General features: G+C 38.4%; 1 protein-coding gene across 3 annotated transcripts in view; it reads left to right on the forward strand.

Annotated features, from left to right (window-relative positions):
- The window catches only part of LOC133620351 (uncharacterized), a 244253-nt gene that overhangs the window by 44285 nt on the left and 174747 nt on the right, over window positions 1-25221 (forward strand). For all 3 annotated transcript variants that reach the window (XM_061981793.1, XM_061981792.1, XM_061981794.1), the window contains one exon: window positions 19183-19236. In XM_061981793.1, coding sequence (XP_061837777.1) covers window positions 19183-19236 — 54 coding nt within the window. The remainder of the gene's footprint in view (window positions 1-19182; window positions 19237-25221) is intronic.

Here is a 25221-nt window from a genome sequence, read left to right on the forward strand (position 1 = left end):
AGTTTTGAAGCAATGCATGATGGGAATCCGGATGTTGTGTGTCAGTGTATTGTAATAATCCCAGGAATGTAGGCTCATACGACTTCTTTGTTTGTATTGTCTTTATTGCACAAGATGTAATTCAACCACACAACAGCTCCAATGTGTGTCTATCCCTTTTCCCGGCAAAACTCGAACACCCACTTCCTATTAACAACGTCACTTCCCTATCTCTCCCGGAGGTCTCGCCCCCCAGCCACAGTCATTGGCTAACACCCCGTAGCCAGCTACTACAGTGTTAACATGCCGGCTGGAATAAACACACGCTGAGAAATAGCTCCGTGCCTGCCTACTTAATAGGTTATAGATAAACCTATGGATAACGGAGACATATATAATAGTCTCCTTTTCAGGTGAGAGGACGCTAAAGGCAGTGCCTTTAAGGCACGCCCCCAATATAGTTGTCCGGCTGGAAATCGGGAGATTTTCGGGAGAATGGTTGTCCCGGGAGATTTTCGGGAGAGGCACTGAAATTCGGGAGTCTCCTGGAAATCTCGGGAGGGTTGGCAAGTATGGCAATTTCATGCAGTACATACATTTTTTTCTGTCAAAATGTGAAAATAAATAAATAATTTAAAAAAATACAAGGTTGTTTCTAAATCTTTGGTACTTGTACGACTAGAGTACAGGTGTCAAACTCAATGTGGCCCGCCACTTCATTTTATTTGGCCCTGGAAAGCCTGGAAATAATACGTATCAATAAAGTACTGTAACTTTTCTCACTAAATGTATTCTTTCTTTATATTTTGGGGGGGAAAAAAATGTACTCCATGTAATCGCAAATGATGTTAACTTGTCTAATTATGCAAAAATATATGATTAAACATTCAAACCATTTTTAAAATAGAAACAAATACTAATAATAATGATTTCAAAGCAAGTTATCCATCAAAGTGTGCAATGTAAAAGTAGCAATAGATTTCATGGTAAAATTGTAAAATTTACTGTGGTTTTTACAGCATTTCTCTCTAAATGAAAAACTTTTTTGTTTAAACTGTAGTGCCGTTTTGGCATTTACAGTAATACACCCAAAAATCTACACTTGTTGATTTGCGGTAAAAATAAATACAAACTGGCAGCTCAGGTGCCAACATTTTACTGTAAAATTGCAGGGTTTTTTTTATTTACAGTAAAAAAATATATACATATACATGTACATTTTACAGTACAATTATGGCAACTGAGCCTTTTTTTTTTAACCTTACAAAACAGCAGTACTGTTTTTCCATTTACAGTAACATACACTAGATGTTGAGGTGAAATGATTGCAACTTACCATATTTTTTTTATATTTTAGTTTAAAAAAATCTTCTAATAAAATGCATAAAAAATTGTATAATAAAAGTATTCACTGTTAGACTACATAACTGCGACTTTGACACCTCTGCACTATGGAGGCTCCATCTAGTTGTACGTCTGAAGAATGACATAATTAAAGTACAGTGTTTTATTTTCTTATATTCAAACAGTGTTACTGTTCAAACCGTGTGTAATGCTACAATGGCCCAAAATGTTAAATATACTTGTTATATAAAACCTTTCCTTGTTTTTAATGAATACGTAGGCCTACTATGTTACTGTATTTTAATGTTGGTCATTAAGGTGGTTCTTGGAGAGCCATTTTTACTTGGTGACAAAAGTTTGAGGAACACCGATCTAGGAAAATGTTTAAATTTTCTTTTTGCAGAATTCAACGAGGCACTACTCATTACGTCGTTGCTCATCTATAATACATAAATACACATTAGCATACGCGCTCACAATAAATTCCCCTATTTTAAGCGCTACCTGTTCTGGGTCAGCAGGTGCGACATCCACATACCCCACACGTTCTAAAATATCTACCGCCAACTCCCCAAAAACTTCCGTAGCCGCCATGTTTTGAAAGACGTCCATGATGATTGGACTAGATTTGTGTTAGCCCCGCCCACTGACTTACATAGGTAAATCTGACGGAAAAAATCAATTCATAAATGCATTTTATCGCTCAAAGTAAGCAATCAATGTCAGTGGGCGGGGCTAACACAAGTCTAGTCTAATGTTTCCTTCTCTGGTCCAAGTGGAAGTTCTGGGTAACCAATCAGAATCCGTCCACTGACATTGATGTCTGAATGTGACGGATCCAATTATTTCATGTATTGTTGAAACACATTTTAATGAAATTATTTAATACATCAAAAAATGTGTTTCAACATTCCATTTTTTAATGAAATGATTTAATACATCAGCACAGCACGGTGGAAGAGGAGTTAGTGCGTCTGCCTCACAATACGAAGGTCCTGAGTAGTCCTGAGTTCAATCTCGGGCTCGGGATATTTCTGTGTGGAGTTTGCATGTTCTCCCTGTGACTGCGTGGGTTCCCTCCGGGTACTCCGGCTTCCTCCCACCTCCAAAGACATGCACCTGGGGATAGGTTGATTGGCAACACTAAATTGGCCCTAGTGTGTGAATGTGAGTGTGAATGTTGTCTGTCTATCTGTGTTGGCCTTGTGATGAGGTGGCGACTTGTCCAGGGTGTACCCCGCCTTCCGCCCGATTGTAGCTGAGATAGGCTCCAGCACCCCCCGCGACCCCGAAGGGAATAAGCGGTAGAAAATGGATGGATGGATGGATTTAATACATCATGAATAGATTTAATTGAGAATAAATTGTCATAATTTAATCATAAAAAATAACATTTTGTGAAATAGTTAAACCACTAAAACATGAATTAATTAAATGTAATTATACACTAAATAAATTGACACATTAAAGTAATTAAAAAGTATTGTTGTTTTTTTTTACAGCATATACAGTAACGAAATACATGGAATTAAATTAAATGGAATGGAAAAACGGTTTCATTCATGCAAGTTTTTTATACTGTAAAATCAATCAATCAATCAAAGTTTATTTATACAGTCCTAAATCACGAGTGTCTCAAAGGGCTGCACAAGCCACAACAACATCCTTGGCTCAGATCCCACATCAGGGCAAGAAAAAACTCAACCCAATGGGATGACAATGAGAACCCCCCCTCCCCCCTCTGGGCGACCAGTGCAATGGACGTGAGTGGATCTAGTTAGTAGTGTGAGAGTCCAGTCAATAGTGGATCTAACATAATAGTGTGAGAATCTAGTCCATAGTGAAGTGAAGTGAAGTGAATTACAAACCCCGTTTCCATATAAGTTGGGAAATTGTGTTAGATGTAAATATAAACAGAATACAAGGATTTGCCAATCATTTTCAACCCATATTCAATTGAATGCACTACAAAGACAAGCTATTTGATGTTCAAACTCGTAAACTTTATTTTTTTTGCAAATAATAATTAACTTAGAATTTCATGGCTGCAACACGTGCCAAAGTATTTGGGAAAGGGCATGTTCACCACTGTGTTACATGGCCTTTCCTTTTAACAACACTCAGTAAACATTTGGGAACTGAGGAGACACATTTTTTAAGCTTCTCAGGTGGAATTATTTCCCATTCTTGCTTGATGTACAGCTTAAGTTGTTCAACAGTCCGGGGGTCTCCGTTGTGGTATTTTAGGCTTCATAATGCGCCACACATTTTCAATGGGAGACAGGTCTGGACTACAGGCAGGCCAGTCTAGTACCCGCACTCTTTTACTATGAAGCCACGTTGATGTAACATGTGGCTTGGCATTTAATTTCTTGTTGAAATAAGCAGGGGCGTCCATGGTAACGTTGCTTGGATGGCAACATATGTTGCTCCAAAACCTGTATGTACCTTTCAGCATTAATGGCGCCTTCACAGATGTGTAAGTTACACTTGTCTTGGGCACTAATACACCCCCATACCATCACAGATGCTGGCTTTTCAACTTTGCGCCTATAACAATCCGGATGGTTCTTTTCCTCTTTGGTCCGGAGGACACAACGTCCACAGTTTCCAAAAACAATTTGAAATGTGGACTCGTCAGACCACAGAACACTTTTCCACTTTGTATCAGTCCATCTTAGATGAGCACAGGTCCAGCGAAGCCGACGGCATTTCTGGGTGTTGTTGATAAACGGTTTTCGCCTTGCATAGGAGAGTTTTAACTTGCACTTACAGATGTAGCGACCAACTGTAGTTACTGACAGCTGGTTTCTGAAGTGTTCCTGAGCCCATGTGGTGATATCCTTTACACACAGATGTCGCTTGTTGATGCAGTACAGCATGAGGGATCGAAGGTCACGGGCTTAGCTGCTTACGTGCAGTGATTTCTCCAGATTCTCTGAACCCTTTAATGATATTACAGACCGTAGATGGTGAAATCCCTAAATTCCTTGCAATAGCTGGTTGAGAAAGGTTTTTCTTAAACTGTTCAACAATTTGCTCACGCATTTGTTGACAAAGTGGTGACCCTCACCCCATCCTTGTTTGTGAATGACTGAGCATTTAATGGAATCTACTTTTATACCCAATCATGGCACCCACCTTTTCCCAATTTGCCTGTTCACCTGTGGGATGTTCCAAATAATTGTTTGATGAGCATTCCTCAACTTTATCAGTATTTATTGCCACCTTTCCCAACTTCTTTGTCACGTATTGATGGCATCAAATTCTAAAGTTAATGATTATTTGCAAAAAAAAAAATGTTCATCAGTTTGAACATCAAATATGTTGTCTTTGTAGCATATTCAACTGAATATGGGTTGCAAATGATTTGCAAATCATTGTACTCCGTTCATATTTACATCTAACACAAATTCCCAACTCATATGGAAACGGGGTTTGTATATTTTTACAGCGCTTTTCTCTTGTGACTCAAAGCGCTTAAGATTGTGAAACCCAATATCGAAGTTACATTTTTTAAACCAGTGTGAGTGGCACTGGGAGCAGGTGGGTAAAGTGTCTTGCCCAAGGACACAACGGTAGTGACTAGGATGGCAGAAGCGGGGATCGAACCTGGAACCCTCAAGATACTGGCACGGCCACTCTACCACCCGGGCTATACAGCCCCAGTGGATCTAACATAATAGTGTGAGGGTCCAGTCCATAGTGGATCTAACATAATAGTGTGAGAGTCCAGTCCATAGTGGATCTAACATAATAGTGTGAGAGTCAGGTCCATAGTGGGTCTCTGCCCCACTATGGACTGAGCAGAAAAGAGACGGCAGATCAACTGGTCTAAAAAAGGGGGTCTATTTAAAAGCTAGAGTATACAATTGAGTTTTAAGATGGGACTTACAGTAAATGCATCTCTAACTGTTACTGCTAGAACATTCCAGAGTACTGGAGCCCCAATAGAATACGCTGTAAAGCCCACAGACTTTTTTTGGGCTCTGGGAATCACTAATAAGCCGGAGTTCTTTGAACGCAGATTTCTTGCCGGGACATATGGTACAATACAATCGGCAAGATAGGATGGAGCTAGACCGTGTAGTATTTTATGCATAAGTAGTACAACCTTAAAGTCACATCTTAAGTCCACAGGAAGCCAGTGCATGTGAGCCAGTATATATATATATAAATATATATATGTCTGTATATAAAAAGGTATATACGGTATAGGTGTAATATGGTCAAACTATTAAAATATATGGTTGTGTTTTACAGTTTTAACGTTTCCTGTCTTCTTTGCTCATTTGTAGAGAATGTTCCGTGACATGTTTGCATTCATTTGAACCTTTTTAGATCAGATACATTTTCTTTAGACCCCCAAAGAGTTGAAATGTTCTTCTTTAATTTGCTTGCTTATGCGAAATCGTCATTTTTTACTGGAGACATCTCCCACAGCTGAGTTGGCTTTAGAATTAAGACATCACATTTCATTCATTTTAACAGGTGTACTGTCGCTTTAAGACACAAGTCGGAAACCCCAAACTTTGAAAGAGCCATATTGGACCAAAAATACAAAAAAAACAAAAAACTGTCTGGAGCCGCACAAAATGAAGCCTTATATAAGTGTTATAATGAAGACAACACATGACGGAAGTGTCTATATTAGCTATATTAGCCTACTATCAAAATGACTTTAAAAGTCTTATATAAGTGTTATAATGAATACAACACATGATGTAAGTGTCTATATTAGCCTACTATCAAAATGACTTTAAAAAGTCTTATATAAGTGATGTAATGAAGACAACACATGATGTAAGGGTCTATATTAGCTATATTAGCTTACTATCAAAAGGACTTTAAAAGTCTTATATAAGTTTTATAATGAAGACAACACATGATTGTAAATGGCTAATTAGCTATATTAGCCTAATATCAAAATGACTATGTGTCGCAGGCTGACACAAATCTTCGTTGACAGAAATGTTGAAATGTAATATTTATTCTACACAGTTTTACAACATTGGAAAACATTAGTAAAATGTTTCAGAAGGTGAGATAACTCCTGGAAATGACTGTCTTAGAATGGCCAAAGGTATAGATGTGTGTGTCCAAGTTAAAGGAAACGGCAGGCCGTCTTCTCCTAATGGATTTATTATAATCTATGCAAGCTCGGTTACGTCTGGAACAACATAGCACACAAACAACTATGAGAAATGCACCCAATATTACATAGAGATAATGTCATGAGACATGCAAATATAAATTAAATACACAGAGGACGTAAGTAAAGGAAATTAAATGATCTCAAATATACCTACAAACGAGGCATAATGATGCAATATGTACATACAGCTAGCCTAAATAGCATGTCAGCATCGATTAGCCTTCAATATGCCTGATTAGCACTCCAACACAGTATACAACGTTTGGTGAACAAAATAAGGCAAAGGATGAGTGGCGTAAAAGACGTCTTTCTCTGGCATCGTTGAAGAAAGTGATACATGTAAACAAATTACAAAGACCGCCAAAATTAGGAAAAAACGGCGCTCCCCAAATACTCTCATCAGAGAATCACGTTTAGTATAAACAGTGGGATCTCTATCAATTAGGGAGGTTTGTGTCATGCTTGTCCTCCTACAGAAACCCTATTAAAACAAAAATATATTTTTTCCCCATATTTTACTATTTTAATACACTAGGGCGGCGCTAAGGAGCCGCATGTTGCAGACTACTGCTTTAAGAGAAGTGCTGTGTTTCAACAGCCTTTGCATGCAGGAAAACGATTCAAAATTTCTACAAACATGAACGCACACACACACTCAATTAATGGCCGCACTTTAAATATAAATAAGTAAGGGCCACCACAAAATGAATAGCCGCGTTTCAGGCGGGCGTCAACTCCATGCAAGAGCATCCAAGGTGATCCAAATTGTCTATTAAATATAATGGAATGATTGCACTCACCAGGGATGTCTTGTTGGAAGTGGTGCCTCGTACACAAATCCCGATCTTACTGTAGAAGACCGATGGATTGTGGAGGTGTAGCTCCGTGCGCTTCTCATGCAGGTAATCCTCTCCAGGTGTAACACGTAAACAAAAACCGTCCTGAACGTCCACCAAATGTTTACTTGTTTCCTTTTTCCTTCTTACTTGTGTTTTCCGGAAGATGGAGTCTTTTACTTGTGTAGTGACTGTCCTCCTGTAGTCTGAGACATTGGGTGTGGTAGATCTGAACGGTTATTGTCCAGTTGGGTGAGTTTACCATTTAGTCACCTGAAATGCTACAAAACAAAACATGACTGTACTGGTAAGATAAACAAACAGCAGCTGGAACACAGAAAGGTGAAGAGCTACAAAAAACAACAACCCTGCATGATTTAACAGCTGGTTCCTAATAGAGATGTGACGTTCGTGAACGAACAGTCTTTTGAACTGATTTGCAGGTGCGAGTCATTTTCATTGCTTTGGAAAATGGGTCAGAACCAAAGAAAACATGTCAGCATTTGGAGTCACTTTTTAAAAAAATAACTTTTACTTTTAAATATTAATATTTACGTATTTGTATTCACTTGTCTAGTTAATTGTTCTGATAGATTTACTTATTTTTATTGTATTTTTTTTTTTTTACTTTTAAATGTTTTCATTTACTTATTTGTATCAACTTGTCTAGTTAATTGTTCCGAGATGTAAAGTAATTCACACACTGGGTAATACTGTATCCAATTCCGTATTCACATTTTTTTTTATGTCTAACTTTTATTCTAGTTTTATTAATACTTTTTATATGCATATATACATTTTATTTTGATGCATTATTTGTGTATTTTTTTTGGTGTTGTCAAAAAATTTAAAAATAATGATGGCACTGTCAAAGCACGGAAATATGCCACCGCCTTAAGGAATGTTTAACAAAGAAAACACAACTCAAATAAAATGACAGCCAATATTTCAGAATAATTTCCACCAATAAAGTAATAATTGTGTGAATTCAAATTATTCATTTTCACACCTTTTTTTTAAATTTTCATTTAATTGATTTTGACATCCAGCATCAGACATTCCTATCCATTACATTATATTTGCATTAATCATTTACATGTTTGGTGTTGCTCACTGGCGTCATCTTGCAGTCGACACGTATCTCGTATGTGTGACTGCCATCTACTGGTCACACTTATCATTACACCATGTACCAAATAAAATTGCTTCGAGGTCGGTAAGCACAACCAGAATTATGCCGTATATTAGGCACACCAGGTTTTGAGAAAATGAAAGGATTTTAAGTGTGCCTTATAGTCCGAAAAATACGGTAATAATTGTGTGAATTCAAAAGATTCAGTTCCACATCTTATCTTATAACTGCTACCAGCAATTGTTTCCTTAATGAAAAAGAACAGTTAAAAAAAAAACTATAATAACGAGTCTTTTGAACGGTTCTTTGAAAGGAACCGCTCCTCGAGATCCGGCTCCCTTCAATGAGCCGTAAATCCCATCTCTAATTCTAAATTCCCGGCACCTGTGTTCATAGAAGCTATGTTATACTGTCCCCTGTGGACACCTGACGCAATACATGACCATAAATAGAAGAATGTGGCTCAGCACAGCCAGACAATATATCTGTTGTCATGACAAAAACAAGGAATTAGCCTTCGAATTCGCCAAAAATTATAAACATTTTAACATTTTCAAACTAGAATATAAATATTCATGCTAAAATTAAGATTATGATGTAAAGTCAATGACTAAAAATAAGTAAATAAATAACACTAAATTAAATAAATAACAATTAATTGTGCAATTCATTTAATTTAAATGTATTTTGATTAAAAAAACAAATTTAATTTATTAAATGCATTTTATTTGTTGATTGATTGAATTATTTATTTCAAACCTGCACAGTACAACAACACACTTTTTTTTTAAAACATTTTGGCAGGGACATTTATGCAAGGCTTGAAAAGGGGTTGGATGAAGCAGATGCTTATAATATCCCAACCCCTCTCACTCATTCCACATTTAACATAAACAATATAATACAAGAACAATACTATACAAACAAAAACAAGAAAAGCTCTTGTACACTAACAATACAATAGTACCACTGTTACTATAAAACAAGACAAGACGAGACAAAACACACACACACACACACACACACACACACACACACACACACACACACACACACACACACACACACACACACACACACACACACACACACACACACACACGCACACACATTGAACATATTCTATTGGTGTATCATCAATAACAATCCTGATGGGTATTTCACTTTAGCGATTGCTAAAGAGCATGATTTTGGTCTTCTTTAAATTCAGAGACAATTTGTTGGTATTAAACCAAGTTTTTAACTTGATCATCTCCTCAGTTACAGAGGCCAGAAGTTGCTTTACGTCGTCACCTGCACATGTAATGGTTGTGTCGTCAGCAAAGAGGATGAACTTCAGCAGTGTTGATACTTTACATATTTCATTGATATACATTATAAATAGTGTGGGTCCCAGTATCGACCCCTGGGGGACTCCACAGGTTAAGGTCATGAGTGTAGATTGATGTTGGTCGATCTGAACAATCTGCTGTCTCTCATTCAAGTAGCTCTTCAGCCATTTCCCTGCCACTCCCCTTATGCCATAGTTTTCCAGTTTGTTTACCAAAATCTGGTGGTCAATGGTATCGAAAGCCTTTTGCAGGTCAATAAAAATTCCTAAAACAAATTTGTTTTTCTCGATACCATTAGTAATGTTCTCTATTAGATCACTTAAAGCTAATGAAGTTGACCTATTTTGTCGGAACCCATATTGACAATCAGATAATAATGTGTGTTTTTCAATGAAGCCACGAAGTCTATTATCAAATAATTTTTCCAATATTTTTGACAACTGTGGCAGAAGGGAGATGGGCCGGTAATTTGTGAAGTGGTGTTTGTCTCCAGATTTGAAGATGGGGATGACTTTTGAGAGTTTCATTTGTGAAGGAAATTGTCCAAGTTGAAAAGATAAATTGCAGATGTATGTGAATGGTTTGATGATTTCTTCCGCTACATTCCGGACCGTCCTCATGTCGAGGTCATAAATGTCACGTGATGTTTTGTTCTTGCTTTTCTGAATAATCTCTAAAACTTCCTTTTCGACAGTCGGAGTAAGGAACATCGAGTAAGGATTTTTTCCAATAAGTTCCATGGGCTGTTCATCATTAATTGGGATTTGATTCATTATTTAGGTAAAGTGTTTTCTTTTACTATATTTAAACACAGTTGTATTGTTCAAACTGTGTGTAATGTTAAAGTGGCCAAAAATATCGAATAGCGTAAATTCCGGAATAAAAGCTGCGCCTTTCTTCCCACACTTTGAACCCTGCAGCTTATAAAACAGTGTGGCTAATCGTCCATGAGGCCATAAAAAAAGTAAAAAAAACAACAACAACAACAAAACAAGCAAATACGCTGAGAAGGTGTTTTATTGTTTGTGCGATGGCGCCATCTTTTCGCTCGCTGCAGCTGCTGCACTGTCCTTCCATTACTGCTTTATTATTTTAAACCGGAGAACCGTTCAGTCTTCCAGCCGTCCATAGCGTTTCTACTCGTATGGATCCTTTATTCGTCACTCCAGCAGCGTTTGTAAGTTTTACAATATATCTAAAACAATTCTGACTTACTAAACCGTCCTATGTGTGATGTCTGTAGGAGCGTTTTCATGCATACTTGTACATGCTATTGTAATGACGTTAGTGTCGTTAGCATTAGCTAATATGCTAACACGCTTACGCGAGTCTGTTTTAGTATTATTAACTTACAATTGCATTCTTTTTGTATTTTCACAAATTCTTGTATTTTAATGTTGTCATTATGGTGGTACTTGATGAATACTTAGGTCTACTACGCTACTGTATTTTAATGTTGTCATTATGGTGGTACTTAATGAATACTTAGGTCTACTACACTACTGTATTTAATGTTGTCATTATGGTGGTACTTGATGAATACTTAGGTCTACTACACTACGGTATTTAATGTTGTCCTTATGGTGGTACTTAATGAATACTTCAGTCTACTATGCTATTGTATTTTAATGTTGTCATCATGGTGGTACTTAATAAATACTTAAGTCTACTACACTACCGTATTTAATGTTGTGATCATGGTGGTACTTAATGAATACTTAGGTGTACTACACTACTGTATTATAATGTTGTCATTATGGTGGTACTTACTGAATACTTAGATGTAGTACACTATTGTATTTTAATGTTGTCATTGTAGTGATACTTAATGAATACTTAGGTCTACTACACTACTGTATTTAATGTTGTCATCATGGTGGTACTTGATGAATACTTAGGTCTACTACACTACTGTATTTAATGTTGTAATCATGGTGGTACATGGAGTGTTTTCTGAGGTGGTACTTGGTGAAAAAAGTTTGAGATCGCAGCTTTAATTAGCTTTTTTTTATTTATTTTTTAACAAAGTAATAATTAATTCTTAAGAATGACAAAAAGTGACCTGTATAGCGACACAGGTGTGTGCAAACAGCAGGTAGTGAGCCGCAGTGAGAGTGTTGTTCACTAATGGTCCATAAAAACAGAAGTAAAAGTCCTCACACTCCCCGCCTGCACGTGCCCTTTGGTCTGCTGCCCAGTTGGCACCAGCAACCCTGCCTCATTTTCATCAAGATCTTCTCAGCCATCGCCATACCTCTCTCTGCCCGTAATGGCTTCCATACGTCTTCATACGCAGCCAAAGAAGGGGAAGGAGCTCCCGTTAAGTGTCTCCATATGCCCAGAGGGAAGAAGCGATACAAAACAGAGACATGGGAGGGATCACCCAGGTGGAATCCCATCTCCAGTGTGGACTTTTTCACAACCAGAGAACGTGCAGAAGGTCCAGTAGCATGTTTTAATGCGCTAGGATTCTCCACGCTCAGCATTTTTAACTTCTTCAAAAGCTAGCGTTAATTTACGATCTCACTGACGATGAGATGTATTTCCACTTCTGCCCCCATGATCTTATTATTACCGCATTTTTCGGACTTTAAATCCTTTCATTTTCTCAAAACTCGACAGTGCGCCTTATAACCCGGTGCGCCTAATGTAGGGAATAATTCTGGTTGTGCTTACCGACCTCGAAGCTATTTTATTTGGTACATGGTGTAATGATAAGTGTGACCAGTAAATGGCAGTCACACATAAGAGACACGTGTGGACTGCAATGTGATGGCAGTCACACATAAGAGATATGTGTAGACTGCAATATGATAGCAGTCACACATACGATATACGGGTAGACTGCAATATGATGGCAGTCACACAAGAGATACGTGTAGACTGCAATATGATGGCAGTCACACATAAGAGATACGTGTAGACGGCAATATGATAGCAGTCACACATAAGATATACGTGTAGACTGCAATATGATGGCAGTCACACAAGAGATACGTGTAGAATGCAATATGATGGCAGTAACACATAAGAGATACGTGTAGACTGCAATATGATGGCAGTCACACATAAGAAATACCTGTAGACTGCAATATGATGGCAGTCACACATAAGAGATATGTGTAGACTACAATATGATGGCAGTCACACATAAGAGATACGCCTACACTACAATATGATGGCAGTCACACATTAGAGATACAGGTAGACTGCAATATGATGGCAGTCACACATAAGCGATACGTGTAGACTGCAATATGATGGCAGTCACACATAAGAGATATGTGTAGACTGCAATATGATGGCAGTCACACATAAGATATACGTGTAGACTGCAATATGATGGCAGTCACACAAGAGATACGTGTAGACTGCAATATGATGGCAGTCACACATAAGAGATATGTGTAGACTGCAATATGATGGCAGTCACACATAAGAGATATGTGTAGACTGCAATATGATGGCAGTCACACATAAGAGATACGCCTAGACTACAATATGATGGCAGTCACACATAAGAGATACGTGTAAACTGCAATATGATGGCAGTCACACATAAGAGATACACGTAGACTACAATATGATGGCAGTCACACATAAGAGATACGCCTAGACTACAATATGATGGCAGTCACACATAAGAGATACGTGTAGACTGCAATATAATGGCAGTCACACATAAGAGATATGTGTAGACTGCAATATTGTGGCAGTCACACATAAGAGATACGTATAGACTGCAATATGATGGCAGTCACACATAAGAGATACGCGTAGACTGCAATATGATGGCAGACACACATAAGAGATACATGTAGACTGCAATATGATGGCAGTCACACATAAGAGATATGTGTAGACTGCAATATGACGGCAGTCACATATAAGAGATACGTGTAGACTGCAATATGATGACAGTCACACATAAGAGATATGTGTAGACTGCAATATGATGGCAGTCACACATAAGAGAAACGTCCAGACTTCCATATGATGGCAGTCACACATAAGAGATATGTGCAGACTGCAATATGATGGCAGTCACACATAAGAGATATGTGTAGACTGCAATATGATGGCAGTCACACATAAGAGATACATGTAGACTGCAGTATGATGGCAGTCACACATAAGAGATACGTGTAGACTGCAATATGATGGCAGTCACACATAAGAGATACGTGTAGACTGCAATATGATGGCAGTCACACATAAGAGATACGTGTAGAGTGCAATATGAAGGCAGTCACACATAAAAGATATATGTAAACTGCAGTATGATGGCAGTCACACATAAGAGATATGTGCAGACTGCAATATGATGGCAGGCACACATAAGAGATATGTGCAGACTGCAATATGATGGCAGTCACACATAGGAGATACTTTTGGTTGTGTTTACCGACCTCGAAGCTATTTTATTTGGTACATGGTGTAATGATAAGTGTGACCAGTAGATGGCAGTCACACATAAGAGGTACGTGTAGACTGCAAGATGATGCCAGTAAACAACACCCAAACTTTAAATGTTTCATTGAAAATGGGACATTTAAAAAGCTATGAAGCCGCACCGCCTGATTGTCGGCGCGCTACGGCTACAGTAGTCAGACGTACTCTTCAACATACGAGTGTTACTATGGTGTGTGTGTATAAGGACCGCAAAATGACACCTAATAGCAGACATTTTAACGGGCGTTTTGTTTCACAATATTATGCAAAAGCAACTTTTCTTACCTTCTGGTACCTGCTGATCTGTATATGGATCTGCATAAATCCTGAAAATGTGTAGTCTGTGCCGAAACCGTAGTCGAGAATCTTCTTTTTCTCTATCTTCTTGTTATGTGACATTCATCCTCCGCTGTTGCCATTTCTAATATAAAGTAGTGTAAAGTTCTAACTTATATCTGTCAGTAAACTCACCATGAAAGCATTAAAACATACCGGTGTAGTGAGTTTTAAATTATTCACCCAAGGAACTTTAGTTATTAGAGAGTTCCGGTCGGATGGTTTTTCACGGGACACATTTCGGGCGTTGTTGTTGCACTAGTGAGCCACGGATGAGGAGATGCTGCTCTGTTATTGATTGCAGTAAAGTCTGAATGCCATTAAAACAGTTAGCGCCATCTTTTGACACTTCTTCCACCCCCGTCCTTGCACGCTACACCGCTACAACAAAGATGACGGGGAGAAGGACAGTTAAGAAAGTGGAGGCACGTAAATAAGACCGCCCACAAAACGGCCCATCCTAAAGAGACTGTCAGAAAGTGACTTGAAGATGATCTGTAAAACATCATCTATGCAACATTTTGACCAAATAACCACCATTACATGTTATGTAGACCACAAGGAAGTATTTTACATTTAGAAAATAATCATAACAATATGACTCCTTTAATGCGCCTTATAATCCAGTGCGCCCTATGGTTTGAAAAATACGGTACTAAATGTGCGTGGATTTTAGATCCTATGCCTCCAGTGAGTGGGACAAAGGAGGAGGAAGGGTGGTGGTGGTGGGAGAGGTCGGGGTAGGATGTGATGGATGAGCGGCCTTCACACAGTGGTACCCCATTTACTGGTGGAAAAGTGCAGGGGGAAGGAAAATGACCTCCATATGTCATAACGTGAGGTCTTGCAGAGCAGCCATACACAAACAGAGGGACCTTGGGGCCGTGTCCTGAACCCCAGACAGCCGGTTGGGGGGGGGGAGGGAACAAGATGTGAGAAAGAAGAGCTCCAGGCAGTGGAAACTAATATAGGGTGTCAAACTGGTTCTTATTGAGGGCCACATTGAAAGTATGGCCACCCTCAGAGGGCCACTTATAACAGTGAATGTGTATGAATATTCATGTGTCATAGCTTCGCCACACAATTTAAAAAGGTTTTGATTGTTATACTTTTTATAGGTCGATGGATAACTTGCTTGGGAAATGTAAGTCAAGTTGACAGTTGCAAGTTTTGTTGATTCTATGTAACATGTTTATGTGTGCTATGGCTATGAGTTTTTTTCCCCTTGGCCTCAGTCTGGACCCCCTCCCTGGAGTCCAGCCTAAGACTGAATATTTTTTAAGATGTGGCTGGCCACACTAAAAAATGTGGCTGGCCACACTAAAAAATGTGGCCGGCCACATAAAATGACTTGGGGGAGGTCACATTAAAATGACGTGGGGCACCACCATACTTGCCAACCCTCCCGATTTTTCCAGGACACTCCCGAATTTCAGTGCCCCTCCCGAAAATCTCCCGGGGCAACCATTCTCCCTAATTTCTCCCGATTTTCACCCGGACAACAATAATGAGGGAGTGCCGTGATGGCACTGCCTTTAGCGTCCTCTACAACCTGTCGCCGCGTCCGCTTTTTCACCATGCAAACAGCGTGCCGGCCCAGTCACATGTTGTATGCGGCTTCTACAGACACACGTAAGTAACTGCAAGACATACTTGATCAACAGCCATACAGGTCACACTGAGGGTGGCCTTATAAACAACTTTAACACTGTTACAAATATGCGCCACACTGTGAACCCACACCAAACAAGAATGACAAACACATTTCGGGAGAAAATCCGCACCGTAACACAACATAAACACAACATAAACACAACAGAACAAATACCCAGAAACCCTTGCAGCCCTAACTCTTCCGGGCTACAATATACACCCCCGCTACCACCAAACCCCCCCCAACTCCCGAATTCGGAGGTCTCAAGGTTGGCAAGTATGGGCACCACGTTAAATGACTTGGGGGGGGGGAGGACTCACATTAAAATTAAGTGGCTGGCCACAGTAATAAATATGGCTGGCCACGTAAAATGAATTGGGGGCTCACATTACAATAACGTGGAGGGCCACTTTAAAATGACGCACATGCCACATAACAATTATAAGATGGGACAGTTTAAAATGATGTGGTGGTCCACAATAAAGTGATGTGGCAGGTCACAAAATGATGTGCATAAAACACAGAAACACATTAAATAAAGTGGCTGGCCACTTTAAAAATATGTGGAAGACCACATAAAAATGACTCAGGGGTGGTAAAATGATGTGGGGCACCACGTTAAATGACTTGGAACGAGGAGAAAGGGGGGGGGGGGGGGGGGGGGGGGGGGGGGTCACGTTAAAATTATGTGGTTTAAAAAGATGTGGCTGGCCACACTAAAGAGATGTAGCTGGTCACATTAAATGACTTGGGGGCGGTCACATTAAAATGATGTGGTTGGCCACTATAATAAATATGGCTGGCCACGATAAAAAGATGTGACTGGCCACTTTAAAATAATGTGGTGGTTCACAATAAAGTGATGTAGCAGGTCACACAATGAAGTGGCAGACCACATTTAAATGACATTGCTTGTAAAACTAGCAATGTCACGATGCACCGCCATGCCCAGGAACCGGTACTTTTCAAACAGAGTATAGTTCCATTATTTGATTCATTAGTACCGCAATACGATACTAGTACCGGTATATTGTACAACCCTACCGTAAACATTGCGGCTTCACTTTTGCACCGGTAATGTTGTTATTGGAATAATGCCATCGCTGTTAAGATGTTAACTCTGTATTAGTTGTCAGCAATAATAATATATATATAAAATAAATACATGATCAATATAATACCAGAAATATTTAATAATAATAACAAATGCTAAATATACTTAATCTCGCAACAGAAAAAACATTAATTGTACAGGGGGTGTTTGAGGTAATATTTTCATAATAACTATACATCAAATGTTAACAGTTATCTGTGTAAAATAAGTTAATCACTGTAAAATATGAAAACAAATCTAAATGAAACTTTTTTTTGATGTATTTTTCCAAAAATGTACTCTTTCAAGCTCACACGATCATTGATGGCACGCCTAACCAGTTGCCATATATGGAGCTTCTTACTGTACATGTGGCAGGTACAGTACATGGCCCACAGGTGTTACAGGTATTGCACCTTGGACAACCCCGACTTAGAGGTTGTGTGATGTTTTCATATTGTACCTGCTCAGCAGAGGTGGGTAGTAACGCGCTACATTTACTCCGTTACATCTACTTGAGTAACTTTTGGGATACATTGTACTTCTAAGAGTAGTTTTAATGCAACACACTTTTACTTTTACTTGAGTATATTTATAGAGAAGAAACGCTACTTTTACTCCGCTACTTTTATCTACATTCAGCTTGCTACTAATTTTGATCGATCTGTTAATGCACGCTTTGTTTGTTTTGGTCTGTCAGACAGACCTTCATAGTGCCTGCGTTTCAACAAATACAGTCACTGGTGACGTTCACTCCGTTCCACCAATCAGATGCAGTCACTGGTGACGTTGGACCAATCAAACAGAGCCAGGCGGTCACATGACCCGACTTAAACAAGTTGAAAAACTTATTGGGGTGTTACCATTTAGTGGTCAATTGTACGGAATATATACTGTACTGTGCAATCTACTAATAAAAGTTTCAATCAATCAATCAAAATTGTGAAGGAAAAAAGACCCTTTTTTATTTCAACCGTACATCCCGTCAAAAGCCTAAAGACTGACTACACAGTTCCTGTCTTCACAATAAAAGTGCCGCTCCATCGCGCATGCACTTTCAAAATAAGAGTCTCCGAAAGCCAGCGCAAACAAGCTAGCAAGCTACGGAGTTTGCCGCCAATGTATTTCTTGTAAAGTGTATAAAAACGAATATGGAAGCTGGACAAATTAGATGCCAAAAACCAAACACTTTCATGTGGTATTAGACAGACAGGAGGAACTTTTTTTCTCCTCCATTTGAAAACGTGGCCGTTATCATCTCTGCTGTCTGATTCCAATCAATGCAAGTCATCAGAATCAGGTAATACACCAACTTATATTCTTGTCTTCATGAAAGAAAGGAATCCATATGTGTTAAACATGCATGTATATTCATTAAAACACCTTTAACATGTAAACAAAAACGGCAAAATAAATAAATACAAATTATATACTGTATATATCAATGTATTTATATATATATATATATATATATATATATATATATATATATATATATATATATATATATATATATATATATATATATATATATATATATATATATATATATATATATGTATATATGTGTGTGTGTGTGTATATATATATATATGTGTGTGTATCTATATATATATATATATATATATGATATGTGTGTGTGTATGTTACTCATCAGTTACTCAGTACTTGAGTAGTTTTTTCACAACATACTTTTTACTTTTACTCAAGTAAATATTTGGGTGACTACTCCTTACTTTTACTTGAGTAATAAATCTCTAAAGTAACAGTACTCTTACTTGAGTACAATTTCTGGCTACTCTACCCACCTCTGCTGCTCAGTGACCACCTCTTTGGGGTGTCCTTCCTAATCACATGTCTCTGCTTTCAGGGTGCCATTGGCCCATATGGAAACCCTGGTGGACCTGGACCTCCTGGAACCAAGGTAGTCAAACACTTGGGCATCTATTCTTAGGACTAGGGTTGTACGGTATACCGGTACTAGTATAGTACCGCGGTACTAATGGATTAAAGTTTATTTGAAAAGTACCGGTTCCCGGGCATGACGGTACGTCGTCACGTCGTGACATTGCTGGTTTTACAAGCAGAGGAGCATGTTCGGCAGCGCACACGGAGTACTTACAAGCAGACACAGTGTGTAGACAGAAAAGGGAGAATGGACGCATTTTGGTGTAAAAAGTAAAGATAAAGGTGAAGTTATAACCAGTGTTGGGACTAACTAACGGCATTCAGACTTTACTTACTTTGTAACGCGTTACTGTAACGCCGTTATTTTTGGCGGTAACTAGTATTCTAACGCGTTATTTTTTTATATTCAGTAACTCAGTTACCGTTACTACATGATGCGTTACTGCGTTATTTTACGTTATTTTACGTTATTTTTAATGTAGTATAAGCTAGAAAATGAGAAGATCTGAGTGTGTTTTATTGGAGAGTTGCAGTGTCGTCCTTCTGATTCTTCCTGTGTCACAAGCCGGAGAAGAGAGAGGCGCGCTGGGTGTGGGTGTGTGTTAAAGTTAAAATTAAAGTACCAATGATTGTCACACACACACTAGGTGGGGCGAAATTTGTCCTCTGCATTTGACCCATCCCCTTGATCACCCCCTGGGAGGTGAGGGGAGCAGTGGGCAGCAGCGGTGCTGCGCCCGGGAATCATTTTTGGGGATTTAACCCCCAATTCCAACCCTTGATGCTGAGTGCCAAGCAGGGAGGTAATGGGTCCCATTTTTATAGTCTTTGGTATGACTCGGCCGGGGTTTGAACTCACAACCTACCGATCTCAGGGCGGACACTCTAACCACTAGGCCACTGAGTAGGTGTGGGGCGGGGGGATGTGTCTGTGTTTACTAACAAGACATCATGGCGGAGCCGAAGCCGAGTTTCTTAACATGGAGGTATTCTCACTACTTTTCTTTTGTCGAGCACAAAGAAAATAACATTTTAGTTAAATTTAAGTTGTGTCTTGGATCAAAGATCCCATCTACTGACCAAAACAGCAATTCAAATCTGCTGAAACAGCTACAAAAGCAACATGCTTCGACGAAGCTAGTAAAGAGAGGCACACTTCACCTCCTAAGCAACAGCGGCTGGATTTTAATGAGGCACTGCTAGCGAGGACAACATTGATAGAGCCATTGCAGCGTGTGTGCTAGACGACATGCAGGCTATTTCTACAGTGGAGTTACCCGCTTTCAGGCAGCTAATTAGCATGATACCGGGCGTCAAATGGCACCTGGACAGTGAGTACATAAAAATGGAAAGCAAGCTCAAGAACACACTCAAAACTCTGCCTCTGCTCATCATTCATCACTGAAGGTACACACTCTGTCAATTCTCTTATATACTCTTTCATTCTAGACTTCTAGAGTGTTTGATTATCACATTACTCTAAATCAGTGGTTCTTAATCTTGTTGGAGGTGCTGTACTCCACCAGTTTCATATGCGCATTCACCGAACCCTTCTTTTTATTTTTCAAATTCAAGACAGTTATATGTTTTTGATAACACTTTAGTATGGGGAACATATTTTAAGTAACAAAGACTTAATTTAGAGTTATTTGGACACTAGGGGAACATATTCTAAGTAATAAAGACTTAATTTAGAGTTATTTGGTTAGGGTTAGGGTTATAGGGTTAGGGCCAGGGTAGAAGGGTTAGGGTTATAATAAGGCCATGCAGAATAAGGCATTAATAAGTACTTAATAATGACTAGTTAAGAGCCAATATGTCACTAATTTGCATGTTAAAAAGCAACTATTTAATGGTGAATATGTTCCCCATACTAAAGTGTTACCATGTTTTTTTACTGGTGCATAAAATGAACCGTGCATGAACATCACCTTGTTCAAAGAACAAAACCAACACAGTGCATAAACTCACAACAAATTAAACACCTGCAAATCAGTGTGACTTCTGCTGTTGCCGTATCCGTAATACGCTGATAAGGAGAAGTTTGTATTTACACGATGAGTCGGGTGTGTTTTGACCTCCGCCGAACCCCTGAGGCCGACTCACCGAAGCCCTAGGGTTCGATCGAACCCAGGTTAAGAACCACTGCTCTAAATGTATAGACTATAAAGTTCACAAACATAAAGAGGGATCCTAGTGGGCCAGGCAATCTTTCCTTATCTCTAAACTAAAACTGGGGAAATGCTTAGAGTGTTCTGGGCTTCAGTACAGTGTTGCTCTCCTGAAGACATGATTTTATTTCACAAGTCCTTGAGAGAAAAAAAGACCTGGTTAGGCGTGTGTATAGCAGTGTGTGTGCTGTATATAGTGACATGACATATAATCATGTCATGTGTGCCTTCCTTGGTTGAAGACAGGTTTACAGCTATGTTGTGACATGTTATTATTATGATGTTTGTTACTTATGTATGTTATGTTGCAGCTATTTAAAATAGTTTTGTCAATTTGTTCTGGCCCGAAATAAATTGGCCCTTTGAAACATATCTTTGTCTTTGTGTGTTGTACGTAGACCACATGGCTTAGCAGAGTTCAGTGATGCAAATGTCAAATGCATGTCAAGTTGATCAATAGATTGTATTATTCTCCAGTGCAATAACAGTACTGAAATGAAGGCTAAAAGGGTATTAATGGGAGCCTTAAAAAAAAAAAAAAGAAGTAACTGAATAGTTACTTTTCACAGTAACGCATTACTTTTTGGTGTAAGTAACTGAGTTAGTAACTGAGTTACTTTTGAAATAAAGTAACTAGTAACTGTAACTAGTTACTGGTTTTTAGTAATTAACCCAACACTGGTTATAACACTGAAACGCAACAAAATAATAGGTAGATAAATGACACAATATGTTACTGCATACGTCAGCAGACTAATTAGGTGTCTTTGTTTGTTTACTTACTACTAAAAGACAAGTTGTCTAGTATGTTCACTATGTTATTCAAGTACTAAATTACAATAATAAACATATGTTTAATGTACCCTAAGATTTTTTGTTAAATAAAGACAATAATGACATTTTTTGTGGTCCCCTTTATTTAGAAGGGGACCATACGAGGAGTGAACTACGTTCCGGCACAGGATCTTTGGGTCCGCTGGTCTTTATGCTGCTTGTCTTGATTAATCTCAGGTGCGCATATTGCAGATTGCCTGCAGCTTTGCCTGCGCGTGCCCGCGATGCGGCCAAAGCGAGCAGAGGCGTGTCCCGGCGCGCCTCCAGCCGAGGCGCCGGCCGTGCTCGCAGCAGAAGGCATGCGGGACTGCACATGCGTCATGACAAACATTATCAAAAGCACTTTAGTCAAACTTAAGGCCCGGGCGGGGTCCAGGTATGGCCCGCCACAATATTTTACATGGTCCGCGAACACCTGGAAATAATATGCATCAATAAACTACCTTATATTTTCAAACTAAATGTATTCTTCTTTTTTTTTTGACCGAAAAAAAATATGTACTGCATGAAATTGCATACCTTTTAAACTTTAATAGTATCTGATATTGCAACAAATATTATATTATCATACTTTCCAAATAATTTTTTGGGTCAAAATACAAATAAATAGTTAAATATCTGGTTGACCTATGGTTTCACAGCAAGTTATCCATCAAATTGTACACTGTAAAAAATGACAATAGATTTTACGGTAACATTTTCGGTGTTTTTTACAGCATATTACTGTAAACTCTACCACTGCTTTTAATGGTAGAATTATGTCCACTGAACTTCCAGTTGTTGTTGTTTACTGTAAAATCTACTGTAATTGTTTTTACGGCTTATTACTGTAAATGGAAAAAGGCTACCACATATATGTATGTTAAAAACTGGCAACTCAGTGGCCAGAATAGATAAAACAAATGATGGTACTCTTTTTTCATTTACAGTAATATGTTTTAAAAACGCCATCAATTTTACAGTAAAATTCCAGTGACGAAGCTGCCATTCTTTACCGTTATAAAGATATTCAGAGTTCTACAATGCCCTAAATTCTCAAAATGTTGCGCCATTTTTTAAACCCGATTCCGACCTTTCAACCATCCACCCACACTTCCATCCATCCATCTTCAACCGCTTATCCGGAATTTACCGTAATATGTTGGTTTTGAAGTTGTTTTGTTTACTGTAATATCTACAAGGATTTTTATTTTTTTTACAGTGTAGGTAAAATTATACATACATATACATAAATATGTATATGAATGTATCTGTGTATGTACTGTATATATACTGTATATATATATATATATATATATATATATATATATATATATATATATATATATATATATATATATATATATATATACACATTACACAAGGATTGTCCCGATACCAATATTTTAGTACCGGTACCGGTTCCAAAATGTATTTACATAATTTTCGGTACTTTTCTAAATAAAGGGGACCACAAAAAAAGTCTGCTGACGTATGCAGCAACATATTGTGTCATTAATCATTCTATTATTGTTTCTACATTATGAGGGACAAACTGTAAAAAATGATTATTAATCTACTTGATCGATTACTGTTAATATCTGCTTATTTTCTCTTTTAACATGTTCTACCTACACTTCTGTTAAAATGTAAAAATCACTTATTCTTCTCTTCTTTGATACTTTACATTAGTTTTGGATGCTACCACACATTTAGGTATCGATCCGATACCCAGTAGTTACAGGATCATACATTGGTCATATTCAAAGTCCTCATGTGTCCAGGGACGTATTTCCTGACTTTATAAACATAATAATATATTTTTTTTTAAACCAAAAATCGACTAGATACGCTATTGTACTTGGTATCATTACAATGGATGTCAGGTGTAGATCCACCCATGGCATTTGTTTACATTGTGACGCTTGTGAGCTATTGTATCCTCCTAGGGTGTGTAGTGAAGCATGTTTAGCTATTCCTTGTCCTCCAGTGATAATGGTACTTGTAAGAAACTTACTTTATTTGTCGCCATGGAGGCCAAGATTAGTGATTTAGAAATAGCTAAAACACTGTGCTAACTAGCTAGCCATGTCTTAAAGTACCTCTACCTGAGGGTGTTTCAGTGTTATAACTTCACCTTTATCTTTACTTGTTACACCAAAATGCGTCCATTCTCCCTTTTCTGTCTACACACTGTGTCTGCTTGTAAGTACTCTGTGTGTGTGTGCTGCCCAACATGCTCCTCTGCTTGTAAAACCAGCAATGTCACGACGTGCCTTCTTGCCCGGGAACCGGTACTTTTCAAACAGAGTATAGTACCGTTTTTGATTCATTAGTACCGCAATACTACACTAGTACCGGTATACCGTACAACCTTAATCCCTCATTACAGCTTTTTAGGTGGAATAGATGGAATCCGCATTACCTGCATTGTTCACCACCTCTTGCTGGCGTTTTTTAAATTTTTTTATTTAAAATGCACAAAAGGAGAAAGACTCATATGTGTTCTTGTCTCACATAAGGATTGTGAGTGATATGCAAAATTCCCCCAAAATGCAGTTCCCCTTGAAGTTAGACGAACATTTTCCAAGCATAAAACAAACATGGAGAATGTCTGCAACTTGTGGACAACGTAGCAGAAACTCGAAAATAAGGAAGCCTTCATTGGTGTTTCTTTCTGTAATTATGGGCCTGCTGCAATGCAAGCAGCCCATATTATTATTCCTCATTCTTCAACTTCTTCAACTTTTATTATTATAGTTCCGCACGTTTCTCTTACGATTAATACAAGACGGATCAACCAACGAACCCTCACATATGTTATACCCTCGCAAAGGTTATACTCGTGCCTACGGCGGAAATTTAAGTTGGCAACATTTTGTGCTACCGTGGTGACGCTATTTACACATTTTTTTAAAAAAAGGTCCAATTGAATGGGTACATACCCTTTTAATGGACGATTGCTCTGAGACAAACGGCAAAAAGACAAGATGACCTCCTCTTGTTGCTCAGCCATT

The sequence above is a fragment of the Nerophis lumbriciformis genome, linkage group LG24 (genome assembly GCF_033978685.3).
Source record: "Nerophis lumbriciformis linkage group LG24, RoL_Nlum_v2.1, whole genome shotgun sequence".
NCBI classification, from domain to species: Eukaryota; Metazoa; Chordata; class Actinopteri; order Syngnathiformes; family Syngnathidae; genus Nerophis; species Nerophis lumbriciformis.